Genomic DNA, 27515 nt, shown 5'->3' on the forward strand with positions numbered 1-27515 from the left:
GTTTCTCAATCTCGCTAAACATTATGGATGTGTGTAAGGTAAAGTGGCCATGTAGTGCTGCGGTGACATAGTGATCGCAATGGATTAGAATACTATCGCAGTTGAACTGTGTGCATAATTGCTATTGCATTCGCAGTTGCGTACGGTAGTGATCGCAGTGGCTGGTTCGCGCATGCGTAGTGCGAAACAATTGGCAGATTGCATGCGTAATCGCAGTTGCGTATGGTAGTGTATCAGGCCCTCAGTCTTAAGTGACCAAGTGTACAATACAGATCCAGTAACTAGTGGCCAATTATACCATATAGAGCCCAGTCACTAGTGGCTAAGTGTACACTATAGAGCCCAGTCTTTAGTGTCCAAGTGTACAATACAGATCACAGTCACTAGTGGTCAAGCGTACTATACAGATGCCAGTCACTAGTGACCAAGTATACATACAGAGTCCAGTCCCTAGTGGGTAAGTGTAGTCCAGTCGCAAAGGTAAGTATAAACTAACCTAATTCTACCCCCTAACCCTCCTTTAAGGTGCCTAAACCTAACCTCCCCCCCTGTGCCTAACCCTAATCCCCCCTCTAAGTACCTAACCCTAACCTCCCGGGGGGGGGGGTGCCTAACCCTAAGTCCCCCCCGGGAGTCGGTAAAATGACAGGCGTCTAGTTTTAGACGCCTGTCATTTAACCCTCGCCGGTATTAAGCAGTCGGGAGGCCAGCAGTCGGCATTGCGTCTGCCTGCTTCCCGAACGTATAACGTCCAGTCAGTAGTGGCTAACTGTACAATACAGAGCCTAGTCACTAGTGGCTAAGTGTACAATACAGAGCCAAAGGGTCTGACTCTGAGTTGGGAGTAAAGCAAGAAAGAGTAATTGTGCGCCTGGATCAACCATGTGCAAGAGTAAATACTGGCTGCTTTTGCATGTACCCCACAAATGTAGCACAGCTTTATTTAGATTTCAGTTTGGACATGCCCCCCAAACACTAAATCTTTCACATTTTACATCTTCCCCACTTGCAGTGCAGCATGGCAACATAATTACCAAGGTGCACCGTTATTTGCTCTTTTTTTGCTTTACTCTCAACTCAGTGAACAGTGAAGAGCCCAGTATACTCGTCTATACAAAGGTGAGATAGCTGTACCCCAGACTGCTGCCTCTCCTAATTCTGCCCAGTCCGGGGTTAGACTGTATGAGCATATCTTACCTGAAAACCACAAACCAAGAATTTGCAGGTTGATCAACATAGGTAACAGTATAATCAGCAAATGTAATTCTGTGTTGCTCGTCTTCATAGCAGGGATATTCACGTGAAGCAGGACTGTGTTTAAAAATGTACCTAAACAAAGTTTGAATGAGTGATGCAATCAATTACTATATATTTTATTTATTACCAGTTAATTATATAGCGCACACATATTCTGCAGAGCTTTACAGAGAATATTTGGCCAGTCACATCAGCCCCTGCCCCAGTGAAGCTTACACTCTATATTGCCTACCACATACTCACACACATGTACATTAGGATTAATTTTCGTTGGGAGCTAATTAAACTACCAGTATATTTTTGGAATGTGGAAGGAAACCAATGCAAGCACAGGGAGAATATACAAACTCCACACAGTTAGGATCATAGTGGGAATCGAACCCCTGTCCTCAGTTCTGTGAGGCAGTAAATAAACCATTACACAGGCTATGCTGCCCTAATTTTGGATTTACACAATAAAGTTAAACTTAAAACAATATTTGAGAGGGTCTTAAACATAAAATTTCGGTGACATTTGCTTTGACACAAAAATGTTTCCATACAGAAAGCTATATTTTATATTGCACGTATCTTAAGATATAAGCAACTTTAAGTTAGAACACAGTGCAAAAAAAGTTTACTAAGCCACATTTTTACATACAACTCACATCAGCAATAGACTTGGGAAGAACTAGTATGCTAAATCTCTTCAATTTTGTCAACAGTATTTTTTTGATACATTTTATTATTGTATGTTCAGTATGTTACAAATTCATAAGTAATTCAATACAAATAAAAATTGTATACAATACAAATAAAATTTTATTTAAAATGTGCATGCTTCTAAAGAGAAAAAAAATCTCTTGATGAAAAAAAATAATAATGTAAAGTTAACATTTTTGAGTCAACACCAAGAGCTAACCAGGTTGCCGGGGGGGGGGAGATTAGGGTTAGGCACCCCCTGGGGGACTTAGGGGTGCCCGGGACAATTAAAGCAGGGGGCCCTCCCCCGGCCCTCTCTCTCGTCAGCACTGCCCTAATCCGGTGGCAGCACAGAGGATGGCTGGAGAGGAGAGGAAGATACAGCAGGGATGGAGAGGAAGACCCGCGGGGGGCACACATGCGCAGAAGGCGCATGTTGGAAGTCACGCCTCTGTGGAGAACCACTAGGTCCCAGAGCCAGATTAAAAACTCATGGCAATATACTGGTTTTGGTCTTCCTTCGTGATCCAGTCGTCCTTTAGTGCATGCCTATATAATGGGGAATCCCTGTGTGTCAGTGTCTCAAAACACCATTATCGCATTTGCCATTGGGATTTTGACCCTGAGGAATAGGACCCATATAATGTATGAATACTGTAGGTTCCTATTCTGTAGCTCAGCAAAATTATTCAAATAAAAGATTATGCTTACCTGAAATATTCAGATTCAGCTATTTGGTGTACGACACACCTGTTTGTCTACATTGCTTTTGGGCACAGAAGAAGAGGAGGAAGAAGGTAAGCGGTGAAGAGAGAAGAAGAGGAATAAGAAAGGGTGCAAGACAAACAGAAAAGTGTTTTAAGAGAAGCACAAGGGAAAAGTGGGCTGTGGAGCAAATGATAGAAGGATGGGGACAAACAAATGGGGAAATATAGGGACAGGCACGAAGACGAGACAGATGCACAGACACGTAAAGTGTGGGAGGTAGGAAGAGGCACACATGGGGGATGAAAAATACACAAACAAAACTGAAGACAAGGAGAAAAAAAAAAAGGGGAAACAGACAGGGGAACGATAGATAGAGACATACATACAGATAAGGGACAGAATACAGACAGTTAAACAATGCAGATAACAGGAGAATTGCTCAGGAGCTGCACACCCAGTGGAATGGGAATAGAGGTATGGGTCCGCTTGCACAGCTTTTGCAAATAAAGAAGCTTTGAATCCTATGTATACAGAGTGTCTGCATTCTGCTAATTCTGGTGGTGCCATTGGCATAAGCTGGGAAGTGGGAGGGGAGGCACATGGAGGATATGGACTGAGAAGGGGAGAAACTTGCAGGCAGGGCTGGAGCAGGGCGGCATTGCGTCCTGTGGCGGCTTCAGCCCCTGAACACATGATGTAATGGCATCACTTATATGGGGCGACGCCAATAGCACCTGGAAATACAGCACTGCCAGACTGTACAAACTGTGTATGTCCAGAGCCAACAGCGACATTGGCTACTAGGTGCACACAGCAAGCCAAATGCGGGGGCTGTGGTATAGCGATAATGCCACCCCCAGGGCCCTGTGCGACGGCCCTGCTTGGACACCACTATTTACAGCCCTGCTTGCAGAATATGGACTGAGTGAGGGAGAAACACGCAAGAGATGGACTGAGAGGGAAAAACAAATGCAAGAGAGATTGAGAGGAAGAAATACATACAGGAGATGGACTGAGGGGGGAAGAGACACTTGCAGGAGATGGCCTGAAAAAGGGGAGAGACACGGTCAGAAGATGGACTCAAGGGGCTGAGAGAGGAGCTGGGAGACACGAGATGGAGTGTGAGGGAAGCAGAGAGGAGACAGGAACTGGAGCTGTGGTGAAGAGAAGGCACAGAGGAGGTTTACTGGTAGGAACCATGCTCATACTGAGAGACTGGAGATAAAGTCCTCCTCACAGTCCAGGTGTCAGAGAGCAGCTCCACCAAACTCAAGGACTCTGACAGTCAGCATGTGCTGAACTCTTCTAATCAAAAGCTCAGCGCATGCCATTGCACCAAGACTCATAGGAGTGCCTTCGCAGTGTGAGAGCTGCAGGTACTTAGTTTCAATCCTGAGTGCAGCACAATACACGCGATCGACCCCTGGCACCACATGCAAGCCTCTGGGCCCAGCAGACTTTATGGATGAAGGCGTCATAATAGAAACAAAAATCTATCTGCAGGTGGGTCCCACTGAGCCCTAGGCAGTTGCCTGTACTACCTTGACAGTAATACAGCCCTTCTGGGTCCTGACTGCTACAGAAGTGTGCTCCGGCTGGGGGAACCCCCTGAGAGAGGGGACCCAGGGCACCGTGCCCCTATGGCCCCCACTCCCCTTTATCTGGCTCTGATTGTCTCACCATTCCAGGCCATCACTTATATCTTAATCCTAATTAAATCTATTTAGATTATGCCTAATTGTTATTTTCAAGATTCATTAGTACAAACACACACATTGTACATACAAAAAAACACATTCTTAAGGTGCATACACACTAGACGATATGCTCCCTGAGCGATATCGTCTAGTGTGTCCCTGGCAGGGTGTGCTCAATGTCGTTCATGACATTGAGCACAGCCGCTGAACGATATCATTAACGATATCGTTCAGCGCCGGGCTCTCTCCCCCATTCCCTGACATGCAGCAACCTGACGACATCGTCAGGTTGGCCTGCATGTCAGCCCGATGAACGATGATGACGAACGACCCGCGGGAACGCGCGTCGTTATCGTTCATCTTTTTGGGCTTAAAAATGGATGATAAAGTGGACGACTGAACGATAACGATATCATTATCGTTCAGTCGTCCACTTTATCGCCCAGTGTGTACGCACCTTTAGTAGCTATACTAATTCTTATCATTTGTATAATTTAGCAGTTTCGTTAAAAGGTCTTCAGCATCCTGCAGTTTTATTTCTTTTGCTGCATATTCTGTTTAAAACAAGATGGTTTTCATTGTCTGTTGAATGTAGTATAATTATCAGTAACTATTATGTTGGAAACACATGCTGCAATATCATAGCCTATGTGACGCAATGCATGACAATAATCTAAACAATTGATTGGATCATTATAAATTCCATTGGTAAAATGACCGAACCTCAACACTATCCTGCTGTGTGTGATCAGTTTAAGGGGGTATTCAATTAGGCTGCGAAAAGTTGGAATCGGCGATAATTTATTGCCGATGACGACATTTTCGCCTATTTCAATTATCCCCGTATTCAATTTCAAAGACTTTTCGCAGGTTCAAAAAGTCTTTGAAAAGAATGGGGATAACTTTTCACCATGTTATACATGGCGGAAAAAAAGCGCAGAATTGGGGCTTAGGGGTGCAGGCTTAAAAAAAATAGCCTGCACCCCTGGGAATAGCCCCTAAAAACGAACTGTGTCAAAAAAAGTTGAAAAAAAATAGGGACACCCCAAAATAAATATTTTAATTTTGGGGTTAAAAAAAAATAAAAAATGGGGAACAGTGTTTAAAAATAGCCCAATAGGTTCAGGGGTATTCTGTAAGTATGCGGCAGGTGTTTTCTAGAATAGGCTATTAGCGGCAGGTGCATTTTTTGCAGAATTTAAAAAAAATTAGTTTAGGGACTTAAAAATATTCTAGTACCAATTTTCATGTACCCCAAATTTGATGGGGACCACTTTTTAAAACGAAAAAAAAAAAACTCTTCTGCATCACTTCTTTAATGTCAGGAAAAAAAACACCTACACGGCTATTTAAAAATGCAGAACACATTCTGCAGGGCTAAACTGGGGTACCCACAGTGATCCCCCATGACTAGACATCATTAGGGGAGTCCCTGGATGAATTCCCGTAAATTCCCCTATTTTTCCAGATACTTACCTTTCCGCAGCCTCCTGTTTTCGCCGGTTCCAAATTGAATACGGGGATAAAGTGGGCACACGCCCGAAACTTTATCCCCAGAAAAGCTCCGATGTGGAGCGAAAAGTCCAGCATGGAATTTTCGCTCCCTAATTGAATACGGCCCTTAGTTTTAAATTGTTCTGGCATTTTACAGAATATTGCATGACCCCAACTCCTATGTGGATGCTATGTGCTTTAAAGTGATTTCACTTAATGGACTTACCTTAACAAGTTAACACCATACTTTTCAGCATTTGGTTCTACAATAGCACATATTTTATCAAAGGTTTCCTTAACATTGGTGTTTTCTTTGGTTCCTAAAATATATATAAAATAGACATTGAAAGTTCAGTAAAGTAAAATATGTATTTTGTTAATCTATTTGCAATAGTTCTGCCTTTATAAAATCAATATGTACAAGATGAGTGATTAAGTAAAAGATCACAGCACCCTTGACAATTTCCTGTCTATGAGTATATTATTTTATTATTATTATTATTAATAATAATAATAATGTATTTATATGAAACGGTAAACAGAGACTGAAAATTAATATATAATTATGTGCAATGAGTTCTAAATAAACTTGCAATTACAGTACATTTATTCATGGAGCTAAAAAACCTTGAGGTTCATCCTTTCCAAATTCCAACTAGTAGGTATCCAATACCAAGGAACGGCAGATTGTAAGATGCTGTTGGAAAAACGTATCAAACCTTCTAAAAAGGTAGAGAAGTGGAAAAGTTACCCATAGTAACCAATCAGTGGAAAAGTTACCCACATTGTATAAAATGATATGTAGAAGCCGATTGGTTGTTATGAAACATTTTAGAAGGCTTGATACATTTCCCCCTGTACCTGTTCTTGCAGACACTCAGACAGAAGAACTTTTAAAAGTAAATGCTGCTTCAATGCAGATAATCTGACAGCTGATAGCCGGGGTTAAAGCTCTGCTTTGCTTACCTGAAAGTGGGAACTGTTTTGCTTACCTGAAAAACTTAACTAACTCCCTAAAGTATCTTACACCTGTATAATTTCATTTTCTGGTGCTATTACCAATTTTTATTCAACTTTGCTATTTCTAATGCTGGGCATACACTATACAATTATCAGTCAGATGGAAACGGTATGATTAACGCCAGCCGCATGGCCGGCAGTTCAATTCCCGACAGCGGCAGCCCAAAATGGATGAAGATCCCGATCGTCCTTTAAGGTAAGTATCACTAATCAATTTCCCCCCTAACACTAACCCTCCCTTTGGGGTGCCTAACCCTAACCTTCTCCCCCAGTGCCTAACCCTAATCCCCCCTCTAAGTGTCTAAACCTACCCCCCCCTTCCCTGCTGCCTAAACCTAAGTCCCCGGGGGGGTGCCTAACCCTAACCTCCCCACGGGGTTGCCTAACCCTAACCCCCCCTTCCCCTAGCCTAACCCTAAGTCCCCCCCGGGAGCCCCTAACCTAACCCTCCCCCCCCCCGCGGCTGTCCGTGCCTGGCACCCGGCTTCCCTTCGATCGGGAAGCCGGGCGCCGGGCTCCCGGTGTAGGTAAAATGACAGGCGTCGAGATTTCGATGCCTGTCATTTAACCCTTGCCGGGAAGCCGGCAGTCGGGAAGCCAGGACTCCCTACGTCGGCTTCCTGACTGTTTCCCCTGTCAGATATCTGTCCAATCTGGCTGGTTGGAATGAAAATCTGGTAATGTATGGGAGCAAATGACAATCGAACATTTGTTCACAAACACTGGAAAACAGACAAAAATGGACGCTCAGCCAAATTGGTTAAATAAAACAAATGTAACCAATTTGAACAATCGTTTTTGTCTGTTTTCCATATAATCTATTATCATTTGCTCCCATACATTACCAGATTTTCATTCCAACCAGCCAGATTGGACAGATATCTGACAGATAATTGTATAGTGTATGCCCAGCATTAGTTGTATAATCTTGATATTCATCTACACGAATGATCTACCAAGTCTCTTCCCATACCAGAAACCGTCACTCCACCTCCACTTGCCTGAGAATGCAGTCCTGATTTGTGAACCACGTTGCATCTTTAGAGGAGAGAAATCTTATTCAATTTTGCCACTTTGACAATTGTTTTTAAGGGCCTGATTCAGAGATGTACACAATGCAGATATTTACACAGATCGAGGGATTGTTAGTCATTGCTCATGCATGTAAGTCGCAATGTGCACGCGCAGCGATTGATTTGCGTTTACACACACATACAGGAATCACTCGCAAAGTGAGTGGCAGGTAGTCAGTGGAGGGTGGTTAGAAAAACACAGGGGTGTCTGACCGTTTAAACACTGCTTTCAGGGCGTGCATAAATTAGCCACTGCGTCCTTGCTCGCAGCACTGTGTGGAGTTCCGCTATATCTGCAACAGCTTAAACTTACTCAGAAGGCTGATGGCCGCCTACCTGCCTTCGATGTTTCTGTTTTTCGTGTCTGAGCTATGGATGTGAGATGCTTTCAGTTGGCATCTCTTAAGCCCTAGACTGCGAGTGAGTCATTAGCATATTTTCGCAGATTTCATTAGTGTACATCTCTGAATCAGGCCCTAAATTTTTATTTATTTATTAATTTCATTTTTAAATGGTATAGTTATTTATTCATTCACTTCATTTTTAAGTGGTATACTGAATTATTATGGGTCATTTGTTTACATAAAAAAATCAATTTAAGATTATTTCAATGTGATTGTTTTATGTATGAGAGCTTATTATCAAATAGTATTTTCATCAGATCGTGATATTCACACATCACCAGTAAAAAAGTATCCAATGTTGTCAGGAGTACTGGTCCAGTCTGCAGTGCTTATTTGCAGTTCATGCTAGTTATTATCTCCCCATGGTTAAGTGGGTGGGCGCATAACAATTTGCCAACATTGGAAATTGCGAAGGAGAATTGCGCAATATTCAGTGGTGCTGCGTACTATTTGTATCTTCAGTTCTTCGCCTCCCTGCAGGTTAAAAGTTTGTATGGGCCTAGCAAACCTTTGCGATATAATTGTCTAACTTCTAGCTCCGTTTGCTTGGGCCCCTACAAAAGAAAACATCTTGGTGGTTTGGTTATACCAAGCTACCAATAGGCTTAATGCTAACAGCGTTGCCACCCATTCTCATAGTTTGAAGATGTCATCATCTTCATCATCATCCTATCACTGTTGTTAATAGCATCATCACACAATATTAGCTCATCTCCAATTGAATTCACAGTTACAGTCCATTTTTTTTAATTGGTGGCAGAAGTCTTCCTCATAGAATTTGTAGTTAATTTTGAAGAACATCAGTTTTTCCACATTTTTTGGAAGCAGCCTTCTACACAGATCGCTAACAAGGCTCTCGGGTGTGCTAAACACTTTTTTCTGAGTACACACTGTAGGGTGGACAGTTAAAGACACAATAGCTAGCTAGCTTGTACAAGGGGCTGCAAATTGACTTTTTTTCCTCCCAGTATTCAAAAGGACTGTGTGAGATGTTAATTTGTACATTAATGTTAAAGTAATCCTCCACCAGTGGTCTCTGGGTGTGGCCTCATGCCCACAAGGCCACACCCCCTGGCGTACCATTCTAGGGCCGTGACTGCATGTCCTATCCACAGTATTCAGACTCAATATCCACCATATCTGGTTTTTATTTTTTGGATCCATATGCACCATAATAGCCCACATATCCAATCTGATTTGCGTATCACACAGCAAAACACAGGTTAATGAGATCTAAGGAGCTAAAAGTTAAAGGGGCTGATTCTAAGGTGGGAGCAGAGCAAAAAAAGCAAGTGTCACCCTTGTGTGGTTTGTTTGGGAACCTGAGCTGTAGACTGGTAGGCGAAAGTTCGGGAGTGCGTACAGTGAAACTGGGAGGTTTGATGTAGTTTCGACTAATGGACTGGGAACTGAGAGATAGGTAGATGGCCAGTACTTGGGAAGTTGGCTGAGACCCAAGTCAGAGATGTGGAATCTAACACGCCGGTGGTGTTCATAAGTGACCCCCGCAAGGGGATTTGGCTGTGCCAGAAGTGCAGGTCACGGTCCTCTGTTTGGGTTTCCCTGTACAGGGTTGTGGTTGAAGCAATGAGAACACTCTGGATAGCTGTGTGTGTGTGCGAACCGGAATGGATGCACCGGAATGGGACCAGACTGGATACACAGGAATGGAACCGGACTGGATGCACCAGAATTTTTGCCAGACTGGATACACTGGAATGGGATCGGACTGGATTCACTGGAATGGAATCGAACTGGATGCACCGGAATGGAACCGGACTGGATGCACTGGGATAGACCAGACAGGATTACTGGGATGGAACTGGGCAGGATTACCAGAATGGAACTGCACAGGATTACCGGGATGGAACCGGATAGGCTGAAGACAACATTGCACTGGCACTTTGAACAGTACTGGGAACTTCCTTAAATATAAAAGTACTTTCTGCAAGAAGCAGAGGAAAAGGACAAATATGCCTTTGTAGGGGCACTCTTATGACAGATAATTGTTTATATATCGATGATGATGGAATGATTAGTGTGAATAAAACTTAACGTTTAATATACACCTTTAAAAGGAAGTTCTCCCCAGAGAGTGATGTGTAGATGTTACATGGAAATCTACTAAGGACAGAAAAGAACAATATAAACGTCCTTTGAAGTGTAAATGAGTATTATTATTTATTATTGATAAAAATTCAATGAGTAATCAGCTCCTGTTAAGGGTAATGAATATTCTAATTAACCCTAATTCAATCTACAGGGAGGCACATATGATTACTTCATACAGTACATATCTGGCGAACTATAGTAGTTTTTAATTAGATCTCTGTTGTGATCGACATATACATAAATGATAGTCGGTCAGAAACAATTGTATATTGTATGAAACCACACTATGATAACTAAGAAAGATGATTTATTAGGATAATCCAGCATCTTTGAAATTTGTGTCCCCTGTAGATGAGTGAGGGATATATATTGTAATTAAATATCAGTACACAAATATAGACATTGCTGATAGTAATAAAGTATGTTAACTCATATTGGTTTTAGCAGATATGCTAGGTAAAGAATAGTACACCTTGGAGTAGTGATAAATGCATGTATTAAATTGCCATATAATATCAGCAGTTTGCACTGTGAGAAACAAAGTGATATCCCAAAACAGAAAATATGTATAAAAAAGAAAAGAAAAAAAAAAGAAAAAAATCCAAACAATAATGGTAAGTACACAATGACAATGTTACATGTACTGAATAATGACACTGTCTTCAGTGCAATAAAGAAAAATAATAACAGAAAAATTATACTTGTACTTCAGTGCAATAAAGAAAAATAATAACAAAAAAATTATACTTGTACTGAATATCAACCTAAACCATGGACAAATGCAACATGTTTGTGTACATATGTAATGAGGATCTGTCCTGAAAAAACAGGGTTATGTACCACAACACAACGGTAAGTCCTGCACTATGAGAAGCAACAATGTTACATGTTCTGAATAATGACACTGTCTTCAGTGCAATAAAGAAAAATAATAACAGAAAAATTATACTTGTACAGAATATCAACCTAAACCATGGACAAATACAACATATTTGTGTACATATGTAATAAGGATGTGCCCTGAAAAAAACAGGGTTATGTGTCACAACACAAGGGTAAGTCAATGCATAAGGTGAATTACAATATATAAAGAAAAAATAATTGATAATAATTCAAAAAATGTTCATGAACAAAGAGAAGCAATAGTATATATACTGAGTAGTGACTCTCGTCAGTAAAAAAAAATATATATTTTTGCACATGTACTAAATGAAAACATAGAATTTGACATTTATATAGCATAAATACATATATATGAAAGGGTTTAAGCTGAAGGAAGTATGACCTGGAATAAAGTAACGAGGAGTCACTTCTACTTTCCCCTGTCTACATCAAACAGGGGATGAGAGAGTGACTACAGCGTTTATTCCAGGGGAAACAACAGACAGTTCTATTCTCAGATAGCAGAAGAGCTAAGTCTCACCCCTGTTACTCTCAGGCATTGCAGGGGGAGTCACAGACTAGGACTCAGATGAGAGAGCGCAGGAGAGCAATAGAAAGATACCTCACAGGAAAAGTTCATGGGTCAGAGCTGCTGGTGTGGTTATTCAGAGATCAGCATGCTAAATGAGCATAGACAGAGACAGGACACGTGTTTCCCCGGGCGGCTTGTTCACCTGATCACCTGATTTGTTTTGGGATAATACTTTGTTTCTCACAGTGCAAACTGCTGATATTATATGGCAATTTAATACAGGTTGAGTCTCCCATATCCAAATATTCCGAAATACGGAATATTCCGAATTACGGAATAATTTTGGCATGACTGAAATAATAAAACCTTTGATTTTTGATGGTAAAAATGTACACAAACTTTGTCTAAGGCACAAATTATTAAAAATATGGTATAAAATTACCTTCAGGCTGTGTGTATAGGGTGTAAATGAAACATTAATTTATTTCATGTATGTACACAAACTTTAGTTGAGCCACAAAATTATTGAAAATATTGTATAAAATGAGCTGCAGGCTATGTGTATAAGGTGCATATAACACATATGCATTTTGTGTGTATATTGGGGTCCCATTCCCAAGATATTTCATTATGATATGCAATTATTCCAAAATACGGAATATTCTGTTATCCAAAATACCCCTGGTCCCAAGCATTTTGGATATGGGAGACTCAACCTGTATATGCATTTATCACTACTCCAAGGTGTACTATTCTTTACCTGGCATATCTGCTAAAACCAATATGAGTTAACATACTTGGGATAAAAGTCCTCCCAAACACAATCCTCTTAGTTATATGGGGACACAGACTTTATTACTATCAGCAATGTCTATATATGTGTACTGATATTTAATTACAATATATATATATCCCTCACTCATCTACAGGGGACACAGATTTCAAAGCTGCTGGATTATCCTAATAAAACATCTTTCTTAGTTATCATAGTGTGGTTTCTTACAATATACAATTGTTTCTGACCGACTATCATTTATGTATATGTCGATCACAACAGAGATCTCATTAAAAACTACTGTAGTTCGCCAGATATGTACTGTATGAAGTAATCATATGTGCCTCCCTGTAGATTGAATTAAGGGTAATGAATATTCTAATTAAACCTAACAGGAGCTGATTACTCATTGAATTTTTATCAATAATAAATAATAATACTCATTTACACTTCAAAGGACGTTTATATTGTTCTTTTCTGTCCTTAGTAGATTCCATGTTATATCTACACATCACTCTCTGGGGAGAACTTCCTTGTAAAGGTGTATATTAAACGTTAAGTTTTATTCACACTAATCATTCCATCATCATCCATATATAAACAATTATCTGTCATAAAAGTGCCCCTACAAAGGCATATTTGTCCTTTTCCTCTGCTTCTTGCAGAAAGTACTTTTATATTTTAAGGGTGCACCACCAACTTAGAGTCATCCAAAAAAATTTTTTATTGTGATGAACCATGATGTTGGTATCAATTATGTAATAGCAATTTTCCATTCATTTCAATTGTATTACTAGTGCGTACTCACAACTTTGTCATATATAAAACTTCCTTAAATACCCTGGGCTAGCCAGGGATTGGGTAAATGGAGTCAGGTGACAGCAGACTGGGATTCCATGGGCTGTGAGTTAGTCATCTGATTGGGTACAACATGGCTGCACCCAGCAGCAGGAGCCGGCAGGAAAGAATCCATGCAGGAAGTTGGGGACACTGTAGCATGGTTGCCTGTGGAGTGAGGCAGGACTCGACCAGTGGGAGAGTGGTGAACAGCGCTCAGGCCCACCCCTGCTCTGGCTGGTGACAGCCAGTGGTTTGGAACAGTGGATGATGAATGTAGATGCTGAGATCTCCCGGCACACCAGCACATACTCCTGACAGGCAAGTGGTGGGGTCTAGTACTGGGGTCTCTGACCAGGTTTGTGACAGTACCCCCCCCCCCCCTCTAAAGAGACTCTTCTTGGCTTTATGAGAATTTTTGATATGGAAGTTTTTTACCAGCTGAAGAGCGTGAACATCTTCGGAGAAAACCCAAGACCTTTCCTCAGGACCATATCTTCTCCAATCTATGAGATACTAGAGGAGACCATAGCTTAAACGGGAGTCCAGGACTTCTCTATCTCAAAATCCACACCCCGTTAGAATTGTACCTTGGGACTTATGGGAAGAGAAGCTTGAAACCATTTGAGGATGAGCGGTGTCAAAGAAAAGTGGAAGACATTTGGGATGCAATAATGGAGCAAATATGCCACTGGATTGAAGACCTTGGTAATTAAGCAGTGTCCTATGAAGCGGGATGCACATATTATTGAAGAAACCTGCAATCTGAGATTGCGTGTAGACAGCCAAACCAGCTTGAAGATTGGGGATGGCTCTTCTCTTCTTGTCCAAGGAAGTTATATAAACGCACAGAAGATATCTTTAGAGTGGAATGAACCCCTTTCCAGACTGTTGCAAAATCTTGAAGAGATGCTTTGGCATCTGAAACATCAAAGACAGGTAAGGACTGGAAATCTGGTACTCGAGAATGAATACCAAAGACTGTGAGGAATGGTGTGGAACCAGAAGAGGAATGATACGTGTTGTTGTGAGCGAACTCTGCCCATGGCAGGAGCTCTAACCAGTCATCCTGAAATGAGGAGATGTACAATCGTAAGAATCCTTCTAAATCTTGGTTAACACATTCGGTTTGTCCATTGGTCTAGGGGTGATAGGCTGTAGAAATGTATTATTCTATTTGTAGAGATGAGCAGAGAGACCTCCAAAAATTTGGCCACAAACTGAATTCTTCTGTCGGAGATTATTTTGGAAGGAAGTCCATGAAGCCGAAATATCTCAGATATGAACAGTTGAGCCAGGTAGGGAGCAGAAGGTAAACCTACTAAGGGTACAAAATGGTCCATCTTGGAAAAATTATCAATAACTACCCATATTGTGCTGTATCCTTTTGAAGGTGGGAGGTCAGTGATGAAGTCCATCAAGAAATGTGTCAATGGATGGGTTGGGATGGACAATGGAGGGAGCAACCCTGAAGGAGGTTGACTAGAAGTTTTGTGTTGTGCACATTTTGCGCAGTAAGCAACATAGGCCTGTACATCAGATATTTACTGGATGGTCACCAGTATGATCTTTGGATGAACTCATGGGTTTTCTGTATTCCTGATTGACCTGAAAAACGAAAAGCATAAGCCCAAGAAAGAAGTTTCTGATGTAGATCAGGATACACAAAGGTTTTCCCTGAAGGAGGATCCTTAGAAAGTTGAGTGGATGCGAACACAGTGGGATTCAGCACTGGATAAGGTTCTGTCTTGATTGGATCCTCTTCTGCGCACATAGAGCAAGACAGAGCATCAGCTTTCCTGTTCTGAGTACCGGGTCTGAAAAATAACTTGAACTCAAAATGAGACAAGAATGATGCCAAACGAGCTTGATGAGGAGATAGGCACTGAGCAGTCTTTAAGATCAACAAGTTCCCATGATTGGTGTAGCCTGAAATAGGAAAGCTAGCTCCTTCCAGCAAAAAGCGCCACTCCTCAAAAGCCAACTTCTTGGAGAAGAATCCATGATAAATTTTGTTGTCACAAGATTTTTGGGAAAGGATGGTTCCAACTCCTTCTGAGAACGCGCCCACTTCCAGAATGAATGAACGATCAATCTCTGGTTGTCTCAAGACAGAGCTGAGATGAAGGATTGCTTAACTACAGTAACTGAAAATTTTTTAGTAGCTTTGTGGGATGTAGGGTCAGTCCAGGATAGAATGGCTTGTACCTTTTCTGGGTCCATTTGGAGGTTGGATCCTGAGATTATATACCCTAAGAAAGCGACAGATGGGACGTCAAAGATGCATTTTTCCAGTTTACAGAAGAGGTGATTGTTGTGAAGTCGAGGACTTCTTTGACTTGTTCTCGATGTGAGGAAAGATCTGAGGAGAATATAAGAATAATGCCCAGGTAGACGACAACTGTTTTGTAGAGAAGGTCTAAGAAGATTTCATTAACAAAGTGTTGAAACACAGCAGGAGCATTACTCAATCCAATGGGCATCACCAGATATTCGTAATGCCCATCCCTTGTGTTGATTGCGGTTTTCCATTCGTCTCCTTCTCTTATCTGGATTAAATTGTAAACTCCCCGAAGATTTTTCACTGTGATATCATTTAAACCCCGATAATTGATACAAGGGTGGAGCCTGCCGTTTTTTTTTTCACAAATAAGAAGCCTGCCTCTGCTGGCACAGTGGATGGTCGGATAAATCCTTTTACAAGTTTTCCTTTATATATGCGGACATGGCTGCAGTCTCAGGAACAGAAAAAGGATAGGTATGACCTCGTGGTGGCATTTTCCCAGGTATTAAGTCAATGGGGGAATCCAATGCTCGATGTGGGGGAGGTTGATCCGCCCCTTGCTTACTGAACACATCCTGGAAGGAGTGGTATTGTGGTGGATGTAACTCCTTGATAGACTTTTCCATACTACAAAGGGGAATAACTTTTTGGAAGCAATGGTCCTGGCAGAACTTTCCCCAGGATAGGATTTGCATGGAGGACCACTCAATTTGAGGACTGTGCATTTGTAACTACGGGAGTCCCAGGATGACTGAATGTGTTGACTTGGGAATAACCAGGAAGGAAATTTCTGATGAATAGCTTCAAAGGAGAGGTTCTGGAGGACATTATACCCTGAGGAATCAGGCTGCCATCTATGGCTGCAAGGGAAATGGATTGGGGAAGATTCTCAGTAGGCACCTGGAGTTGGTGAAAGTAGTCAGAGGAAAAGTTCTCTATGGCTCCAGAATCCAGAAATGCAGATACTGGCTTAGAATCTAGCTTTCCCAAGGAGACTGAAATTATTGAGTCAGATCTTTTAGGAGAGTGAGACAAGACTCCTAACCTGGCCTCTCCTTTGCAGATTAGGAGCGACCGTTTCCCAACCGCTTGGAACAAGTATTCAGATAATAGTTTGAAGCACCACAGTTGGAACAGAGGTTCTCCTGGCAGCATCTAAGGCATTCCTTAGTGGAGAGCCAGAAGCGACTCACTTGCATAGGTTATTTTGTAGGAGGAGAGGAGGATGACAAACTCTGTGGTGTTCATTACTATTCTTTTCACAAGAACATTCTTGGAATCGCAAATCAATTTTATTGCAAAGTGAGATCAAGTCACTGAGACTATCTGGCTGTTCACGGGTAGCTAACTCGCTCGTGAGGTTGTCTGAAAGACCATTCCAGAAAGCGGCTACAAGAGTAGTGGATTAGATCTCTCCAGAGAGGTGATGCCCAATCAATTGCTGAACCAGTTAGTAACGACACAATGTACACCACTTTGGCTTTATCAGTGGGAAAGTTTGCTGATTGAGAAAACCACAACATAATTTAGGATTTCCAGCAAATTTGCTTGGCAGAGAGAGTCGGAGATTAGGAATCGAGGCAAATGAAGCCGGAGCTGTATTCCAGGAGCTAGATGCTTTGGATGTAGACATGTAACATTAGTCTGAAGACTATCTGGACTGGCTGTAAGTGTGTGCGAACCAGATTGGGACTGGACTGGATGCACCTGAACTGGACCAGACTAGATGCACTGGAATGGGACCGGACTGGACGCATCGGAATGGAACCAGACTGGACGCACCAGAATCGGGCCGGACTGGATGCACCGGAATGTACTCGGACAGGATGCACCGGTATAGAACCGGACAGGATTACCGGAATGGAACAGGACAGGATTACCGGAATCGAACCAGGCAGGATTACCAAGATGGAACCGGATAGCAACTGGAGCCAGCGGTGCAGCGAGATGGAAATCTACACTGAGTAACAGAGATTTCTGCAGGAGCTCAGACGGTATTTGTCAGCTAAGCTGAAGACAACATTGGCAACTTGTACAGTGCTGGGAACTTCCTTAAATACCCTGGGCTAGCTAGGGATTGGGTAATGGAGTCAGGTGATGACAGACTGGGATTCCATTGGCTGTGAGTTAGTCACCTGATTGAGAACAACATGGCTGCGCTCAGCAACAGGAGCCAGCATGGCTGCCTGTGGAGTGAAGCAAGACGCGACCAGTGGGAGAGCAGTGAACAGCGCTCAGGCCCGCTGCTGCTCTGGCGGTGAGAGCCAGTGGTTTGGAACAGCGGGACCTGCTGTGACAGCAAATGATGAACTGAGATCTCCAGGCATGCCAGTACATACTCCTGACAAGCAAGTGACGAGGTCTGATACTTGGGTCTCTGACCAGGTTCGCGAAAGCAAGTAACTGCATGTGGAACAAATCATGTTGCAGTGATGCAAGGGGTGCAAATATGTTTATTATTTTGGCATGCAGGGTAAGCACTGGCTGATTTTGCATGTAGCCCACAAAAGCTAAACAGCTTTTTTTTTTACACTGAAATGTATGTTTGAGTTTGGACACACCCCTTTCAAATCTAAATATCTCTGCACATTTAAATCTACCACACCTACAGTGTTACATGGATTTGCCAAGATGCACATTTATTTGCTGTTTTTTTCTTTGCTCCCAACCCAGCACCAAAATGTAGATTTTAAGGGATTTAGGAGCTTATTATTTAAGCTGAATGGGCCCAATACACATGGAGAACCACTAGTACATTCAACAAACTTCAGATACTGAAACTCTATTTTGCTACGTAAACTGAACTGACGCCATCTTCATATTGGATGGAATTCCGTAGTGGCATGAGGGATCCAGTCAGATCCATCTGCCTCCAGTGACCCTCTTTGTGTGTATGCAAGAACTCTGGCCCTGATTCAGAGCCGGACGCTCTGACAGAGCGTTCGCTCTGAATCAGGGCCGGTCTTTTTTTTTTTTTTTAAGAATGGCCTCCTGGCCACTCGCATAGCTGTGGGTGACCACCCACAGCTATAGCGAGCGGCCAAGAAGATGGTCGTGATGGTCAAGACCATCGCAACCATCAGGCTTGCGACGAGACCCTTGTGGTAGGGTCTCGTGGCTGCAAAACCCAGAGAGATTTCGGCTCTAACAGAGCCGTAATCTCTCCCACTGACATCACTCGTGATGTCAGTGTAGCCGCCCCAAACGGAGGCGTTCACATGGGAATGCCTCCGTTTGGGCAGCCACTCCCCCGGGGCGGCCCACCAAAGAGGGCGAGCTGTCACTCAACATCGACAGCTCGCCCCCTTTGTTGTGAGACCCAGAGCGATGGAGTGCCCGTCGCTATCCGGGTCTCGCGCATGTGCACGACGGAGTCAGCTCCGTTGTGCGCATGCGCTCTGGCCCACCATCAACCCAGTTGCGAGCGCACAGCGCTTGCGACCGGGTCTGGATCAGGCCCTCAGTTCACATATATGCACTTTTGCTGCCTGGCAATGTAAACTTTACTGCTAGTAATTAGCTGTGAAAATGTAGATGATAGGTATTCTGGGACATCTGTTTTGAGATAGAGGGACTCATTATCAATGAGTTTTGTCACTTACAACGAATGATAAAACTCGTTGCATATGGTAAATGGTGTGTAAACCAATAATTTCTCAACTGTCATTTTCCAAACAGATGACAGTTGGCAGCTGATTGGCTGGAGCACCATTATCATATGCAACAAGTTTTATCCCTCGTGGTGAATGATAAAACTTGATAAATTAAGCCCAAATTGAAATAGATTACACCATCCTTTCGAGAAAATTGCTTTCTAAATTTGAAAGAGTATGATGAGTTTTCTTTTCTTCATTACCACAGACACTATCAGAGTTTCTTTGTTTGTGCAATGCATATAGTGACGTGAGCTTATCTCAGTACAGTACATTTGTTCTTTTTTGCTTGTTGCAGATTTATGCTTCCATTCTCATCTGACCACCTTTCAGCATGGGAGGAGAAAAAATATCCTTATCATCCTCTAAGAATGCAGTACATCTGCCTCAGCATGCTAATGCTAATAGTTTCTGGCGCTTAACTGTAATTTCAGATGAACTTTGTTTTCACCAGTGCTACAACCTGACATATTGTATGCAAAGTCTATAATTGTGTAATGATTTCAGGTAATGGTAGAGAGTCATACTGTAGGATGTATCTTACGTGTTTTAGAACTAAGCATGCTTGGTAGCTGAGCGTACATATCTATTTGCAATTCACAGTTGTATGCAACTCAACTGTAGGTCATGCAGCTGTATGTATGTTACTGGGTGTTAACAGGGTGTTGGCACGTAGTTTAGTAGGGGAAATGTAGACAGAACTGTGGAATATGCTGAGTTGTGTGTATGCAGCGATTTGTCTTTTTTCAGACACACCTCTTGCACCAAGGATAGGGCTGGTGCGTGTGCGCAATGATAATAGCTATGAAACTAAATCATACAAGTAGGGGGCGGTATTGTTGCAAAGATGTGAACATCTTGGCAGATAGATGAATATCCACATCCATACAATCAATGCGAGTGCAAATGGGGCCGACTTGCGTGTAACTCTGTTTAAGATCCTCAGTGGCAACTTCATTAAGTACACCTTTCTAGTATTGGTTAGGACCCCCATGTATCCCCCCTAGATCAGCCTGAATTATTTATGGTATGATACAGCAAGGTGCTGGGAGCCTTCCTTAGAGATTCTTGTTTATGTTGACAGGATAGCAGTGTGGTTTTCAATCATGTTCCACAGGTATCCGATCAGAAGGTCAACAGTAAGCATGTTGACACCACAATGTCGTTCAAACTGTCAACATCATGAGGATGTCGACATTGTGCCTGTTGACAGTTTGAAGGCACTGCTTTCCCTATGCGTGTAAATATCACCTGGATGTCCCATCCTGCCCCACTTTTACAGAACATTTTTCAAGTACCTCTGAACGTCACAGCTCGTACCTCTGTTGGTACTAATACCCAAGGTTGAAAATGTTCATATCATAATGCCATTCCTGTAGATTTGTCACATGTACATTCATATTGCGATTCTTCACTTCCACAATATGCCAAAAGTACTCTGATGGACTGAGACTTGGAGACTGTGGAGGCCATAACTGACTACACAGACGAGGTGTGCTTTGTTACATGGCACATTATCCTGCTACAGTGACCATAATAATTAGCATCAATGCTGAGATAGACTGCAGCATTTAAATGATGTTCAATTAATATTAATTGGCCTAATGATTGCCAAGGAAACATTCTCCATACTATTATACCACCATTTTCAGCCTCAGCCATTGACACAAGACTTGATGGATCCATAGATTAATGTTGTTTATGCCAAATTCTGACCCTACCATCTGCATGTTGCAGCAGAAATCGAGACTCGGCACACCAGGTAAAAGGTTTCCAATCTTCAACTGTCCAATTTTAGAGAGTTTAGTGCCCATAGCAGCCTCAGTGGACCCAGTTTTAGCTGATAGGAGTGGAACCCAGTGTGGTCTTCTGCTACTGTGCTTTTCGTTCACAGATGCTTTTCTACTTTCTGTAAATTCTTGAGACTAGAGTTCAGCCATTTTTGAGATCACCCCTCCTGGGATAAACAATCATTCAATGGTCTAAGGGCCTGAGTCAGAGATTTACGCAGTGCTGATATTTAAGGCAAATCGGGTGATTGTTTGCAATTATGTATGTGTAAAAGCCTGTGAGCAATTCTGATTACAGATGCACAGATAAATCCATCAAAGTGATTGACAGGTTGTCAGCGTTTGGGATGTCTTAAAAACGTAGACATGTCTGACCATTTGAACGCCGTTACATGGATGTGCATAAATTAGCCTGTAATGAAACTAGGAACTTGTGATTGTGTACCCGAACTGGGCTGAGTGACAGAGACACCTGAACCAACGGATGGTTGAAAACTGGATGGTTTAATGTAATTTCTACTCACAGGAATAGAGGTAACTGTAATATATGAAGTTATAATATAGTCCACAGTGCAGAGATAACGCAACTAGAAGATACTGAATAAAGTTGTAGAACAAAAGTCTCTGAATAGTCTCTGGACTTGGAAAAGGATCTGTAGGAAGAACTGTAGACTTAGAACAGAATGAACTGGAAGAAGTGGAGTTAGACTTCAGACTGGAGCAATGAGGACGAGCTTGAAGAATTAAAATTAGATTCCGGACTGGAGTAATGAAGAATGAACTTGAGTATACTCCAGACTGGAGTAATGTGGAATGAACTTGAATATTGGAGTTGGCTCCGGACTGGAGCAATATGGAATGAAGTTGAAACTTGGATCTGACTCCAGACTGGAGTAGAGTGGAATGGGTAACTTGGATCTGACTCCGGACTGGAGTAGAGTGGAATGGGTAACTTGGATCTGACTCCGGACTGGAGTAGAGTGAAACTTGGAAGCAGAAGTATCACACTGGGAGCTCAGGAACATAGGTCATGCAGGAGCAATGGACATTATTGCACTGGCAACTAGCATGGGTCACAGGACGGTCTTTTATACCAGCAGCCGCATGCGGATAGGCTGAGGTAAGCTGAGACTGCTGGTGACTGGATACACGGGCATCAGCTGACCCGGACCAAGATGGCCGCGCCCATGGCCCGGAAGACCTGTGTACTAGCGCGTCGTGCGCACATGGATCAGCGACAGAGGAACTCAGACAACAACGGGGATGTTACAGACGACTTCCTAGGGAAGGCCCAGAGTTGAGAATCACGCGGCTAGCAGGCTGGTGGCACCTCAGACCGCGATGGCACAGGCGCACAGGGAGATGCAGGGGTCTCAGGTGGAGGTCTCTTACATGGTTTGTGACATAGCCCTTGCGATCTACGCAGCATGAGAGCCCTCTGCGTGTCAGGAGAGCTGCAGTGTTTGCAGCTGGTCAGACCTGCGGCAAGGGCAAGATGGCCGCTGATGTGCATCGATGTTACCGATATTTACTCAGGTAAGCAACAACGTACGCAGATGAGCAGGCAACGGTGGACGTTCTTATGCTTGGGTAAGCTTTGCAACCATTAGCATATTTTCGCAGCTGCATTGCGTACAAAGTTGCAGCTGTGATCGCATTAGCGTTCATCTCTCAATCAGGCCCTAAGTCACTTAGATCACATTTCCTCCCCATTCTGATGATTGATTCTGAACAACTAAACCCCTTGAATATGTCCGCAAGTTTTTGTGCATTGAGTTCATGTGCCATGATTGGCTTATTAGACATTTTCATTAACAAAGAGATGTTCAGGTGTATAAACAATACTAACCAATGAGTATACAGACAACTAAAATAAAATAATATTTACGAAACAAAACATATTTTTTACTTTTATACATTTAACTGCTAGTAATGAATTTCAACTGCTGTTGCCTAGAAACTGAATTTTATCTACCTATCTTAAGAGTAAACACTTCTCATTTCTCAGGTTCTCTACACTGCATAGCAACTTTTAAGATCTTATGTTTAATTGCTTGGCTCCCGCTGTGCCACATCATATAAAGATGAGAGAAGATAAATCTGACAATTCACAGAAAAATCATATTGCAGAAAGATGAGAGATGCTACTTGTGTTAAACTGACAAGAATAATCCAACATAATACCACAACGTAGAATAAAATATTTAACTTTTATTAGAAAGTGACATTCATTGCAGAGATTAATATAAATGCACTGTACGGACATGCAACTGTAATTAGTGGTCACTTGAAGACAATATGGTTTTGACATGCCCAGGCTAAGTCTAAATCACTGATAGATAGCAGGAGGCCCCAGGGCCACATGCGGCCCTTCAAGCTCTCATTCCCGGTGTGCAGCCCATTCCTACTTTGTTGTCATATACATTTCTTATAGCTCTGGACACTTGTTTAAAATTTCTAATGGTATTTTATTACAGGCAGGTCTCATTGAAATTCAACTTTCAAATGAGAGAGAGGGTTATTTGCTGCCCTTTTGTAGGTTAGAGGGCTGTCTAACCGGTCCTTGGTGCAGCCTAAACGTTAAAAAAGTGTTTTGTAAATAACATTAAAAAATTGTACATTTACATTATTTATGTACAAAAAGTACAGTAAAAGTAAATAGGTATCACATACAGATGTGTCCTTATACATCTAGCCTCAATAAGCCATGCAGTGCAACTTGCCTGGCGTGAGTAAGCCCCCAGGTCCCATGCTACTGTTGGGCATCTTTTTTCCCCAAAAATACATCTACTGTAAGTTGCAATGTGATGCGACTACGAGGCACCAGGAGACTGTGCTGATTAATTTGATATGTGACACTTGTATATATGTGTGTACTTGAGTCTGTATATGAACAACAGCAGAACTTGGAATGAAAAAAGCTGCAATAGCTACATTGTAGTACTTTGTATATAGATTGAGACACTCAGGTGCACACAGATATACAAGTGTCCAAAATTAAATTAATCAGCTCAGTCTCCTGGTGCATTATAGTCACATAGTATTGCGACTTACACATATTTTTGACAAAGAAGGCGCAAAAAAGACACCCCAGCACTAGCAGAGTCTCACGGGACCTGTCGCACAGAGAGGGGCTTTTTACCGCAACTGCAGCAAAGATGGACACATCTGTACATGTTGTCTTGGGATAACCCATAAATCCTACTGTAGAGAGACTGATTGTAACATTTATATGCAGTATGACTCTCTCAGTTCAATAGTACAGATACTAGGCTGATGCTGAGTTTGACGTATACCTGTTTGCAAAGTGTAAAATATGCAAACTGGTTCTGCACTTGCCCAGACCCACACACCCATATGCAGACCTGCTCTAATATGTCATTTCTGACTGCTTGCTATGGAAGAGGCAGGACAGAGGAGGGAAGATGCGGTTAAGTACAGAAAGGGTGTGATAGAGTAATCAGGTGCAGACAGGGCCGCAAGAAGATGGATGTATGCCTGTCATAGCTGTATCAGTTGCAGGTTCAAATACACACTGATTAAGATGCTAGGTAGCTGCTTCTCATTGGCTGATTGCGGATTCACCACTGATGGTATCGCATAAGAGCTTTCTACATTGTATGCATATATATTATAAGATTTTCTGAGCATATTTTAGAAAACAATTTTTTCTCACCTGCTGAATATAAGATTTTTTTTTTTATCAAACCTAACACTGAATGCTATGTTTAAAAAAATGGGTGTAAGTCAATCTGATGTGTGCCTGATGTAGACATGGAACAGACCTGCATGTATCTTGTCATTGTTCAAATTCATATAATTGCAATTTTTTAGTGAACGTTTTTTACATCTGCAATATTGGGTGCAAGTGTGGTCAAACTCAGGGCCTGATTTAGCTTGGATCGCCAATGCTAATACGCACTACGCATGAAATAGGGCAACTGTTGCGTATTGAGCATGTGTATGCATTGCAGTGTGTGCGCGAACCGGCTACTGCGACCAGGACTGTTATCGCTATGACTACGCAGACCCATCACAGAGTGATTGACAGGAAGTACCGTTTGGGGGTGGTGACAGGGGGGGGGGGGTCGTGAAACACAGGCATGCCAGTGCGTTTGAACGCTGTTGCAGCGGAGTGCATAAATTATCCACTGAGATCCCATATGCATCTTAAGGAATCATAGTGTGCGACAAGGTTAGCAATCCTGAGTAAGGTCAGTAAGATGCAAGTATGCGTGAGGCTGCAATGGTACTCGATTGTACCGATGCTTTCGCAGTCTTGCTAAACATTACAGATGTGTGTAAGGTAAAGTGAGTGTCCTTATGTTATGCTGCAGCGGCATAGCGATCGCAATGGATTAGTATACTATCGCAGCTGAACTGCGTGAGTAATTGCTATTGTAATCGCAGTTGCGATCAGTAGTGAATCAGGCCCTCAGTCCCATTATCTTTGATCCAGGAGAAACTGTTATCCACATCCTACACATATTTGCTAGTACAACTGATGGAAAGTGTGAACAAGTTTATCATACAGAATTGTGTAAATTGCTTTGTACTTGTGTTACCTGGTTTTCTGGAACTCCAGATTTTCCTATAGAAAACTTTTTTCCAACATGCTTGAAGTTTAGTTGCTGCAGCTTCTTCAAGGCTAGTAGCAGTTCTGTTTTGCCAGGAAGATAATACTTCAGGACTTGAATCTATTAAATAAACACAAAGTCCAATAATGCTAAAATCTCAAATCAAAGTATTAAGAAATCCAAAACGTTGGTCTTGAGAAAGCGCAGTGCACAGAGGAGCGGATTTACAGTTGGACATAAGAGATGCCTTTTAGTGCATAAGCAAATGTACATCTGTTCACACATCTTATGATATTTGCAATGGAAAATGGAGGAATGGCGAAGACTGATGACATAGGAAGAGGTAGGGGAGAATAATTATGTGATGGCTATATTGGGACAGAGAAAAAGGAAACAGAAATACTTGGAGGAATCAGAGGAAGAGCAAGGAGAGAGAGAGACAGAGGGACAGAGAAACAATACCTAGCAGACAGACAGACAATGCCTAGCGACATAACAAATGAAGGATCCTGGATACTAGTAACATAATATAGCATCTGGAAAACTGTTCAATTAATTAATGAAGTAGATTATTGGCTATGACTCCATGTTAAGCCCAAAATGAAAGCTTTGTAAAGATATAGAACTTGGCTTACACCTTTGGATAGGTATAGAGCTAAGGCTTGCTCAAATGCATTGGCTACAGCTAAAATGATAGTTTATGGGGACTAATCTAAAAATTGTATTTACTTAAATGGTTATAGCTCAGGGGTATGTGAATGCTAAACATTGTTCCCTCTCATTGCTCGATCTCTGCAGAGAAATAGGTTTAAACTCCCTTTAAGATTAACAGTATCTATAGGAGAAAAGCCATAAATCTGGTGAGAAGCCATCACTGGGGCTCTCCTATCATACCTTCCCTAGGCAAAGCATGGGGAGGCTAGAGTTTAGCCATTAATATGACCTACTGATTATAAACAACTCGTATTATAATTGTATCAATAGCTTAATCAGTCCAGTAGTATTTCGCTAGATGGTATATTAATGTTCTACACAGTCACATAGGGATAAAGAATATGCAATTATTAAAGTGACATTAATGCACAGTGCCATTATACTCTCAGGCTCATAGTCAAAATCTGCATTATTGTAACCCACGTTTATAACAGCTTATGTTGAAAGAAATTATCCATTTTACAGTTAAGCCTACATACCATCAGAAATGTCTAAAGAAACTTATCTGATTAGCCAGGATTACATTTCAGAGACTTTGTGTGTAGATACCTTGCGTAAAATGAGATCCTTCAGACAAAACAGCAGAAAAATCCAATGTGAAGGCTCTGAATGCAAATACCAAGTCATGTGTAACTTTGCTCCCGATAGCTTCAGTCATAAGATGCCACAAAGCAATGTTAAAGGTCTGGAATGAAAAAAAAAAAAAAAAAGTAACCACCGTGCAACTTAAATGAAACGAGACCAATTAGCGTAGGAAATAATGTACCTTATATGTGGGCAAGATCATTATAAAGCTATAGAGAAGTTAGGTTCCACCTCTTCTATGGCACTATCACCTCAATTTTAACATCCATAACCATCTACTGTAACATAACATAGATGGGGACGCTTATAACAGTGTGTCCTTTTATGAAGCTATTGCATATGCATTTCTTAAACAGTAAATGGAACGAGTATGACGACAATTTAAATAAAGACTGCATCTTTCCAAAGGTATACGGAATAAGGCTCTATAATAGGTGAAT

General features: G+C 41.9%; 1 protein-coding gene across 1 annotated transcript in view; it reads right to left on the bottom strand.

The window, feature by feature from the left end:
• The window catches only part of ADGB (androglobin), a 435925-nt gene that overhangs the window by 113181 nt on the left and 295229 nt on the right, over positions 1–27515 (bottom strand). Inside the window, exons 21-24 of the mRNA XM_088474497.1 lie at positions 27040–27175; positions 25765–25896; positions 6064–6157; positions 1198–1329 (exon numbers count right to left, since the gene is read on the bottom strand). Of these exons, the coding sequence (XP_088330623.1) occupies positions 1198–1329; positions 6064–6157; positions 25765–25896; positions 27040–27175 (494 nt within the window). The remainder of the gene's footprint in view (positions 1–1197; positions 1330–6063; positions 6158–25764; positions 25897–27039; positions 27176–27515) is intronic.

This window comes from Taudactylus pleione, unplaced genomic scaffold (assembly GCF_031769625.1).
Source record: "Taudactylus pleione unplaced genomic scaffold, aTauple2 ptg000154l, whole genome shotgun sequence".
Taxonomy (NCBI): Eukaryota; Metazoa; Chordata; class Amphibia; order Anura; family Myobatrachidae; genus Taudactylus; species Taudactylus pleione.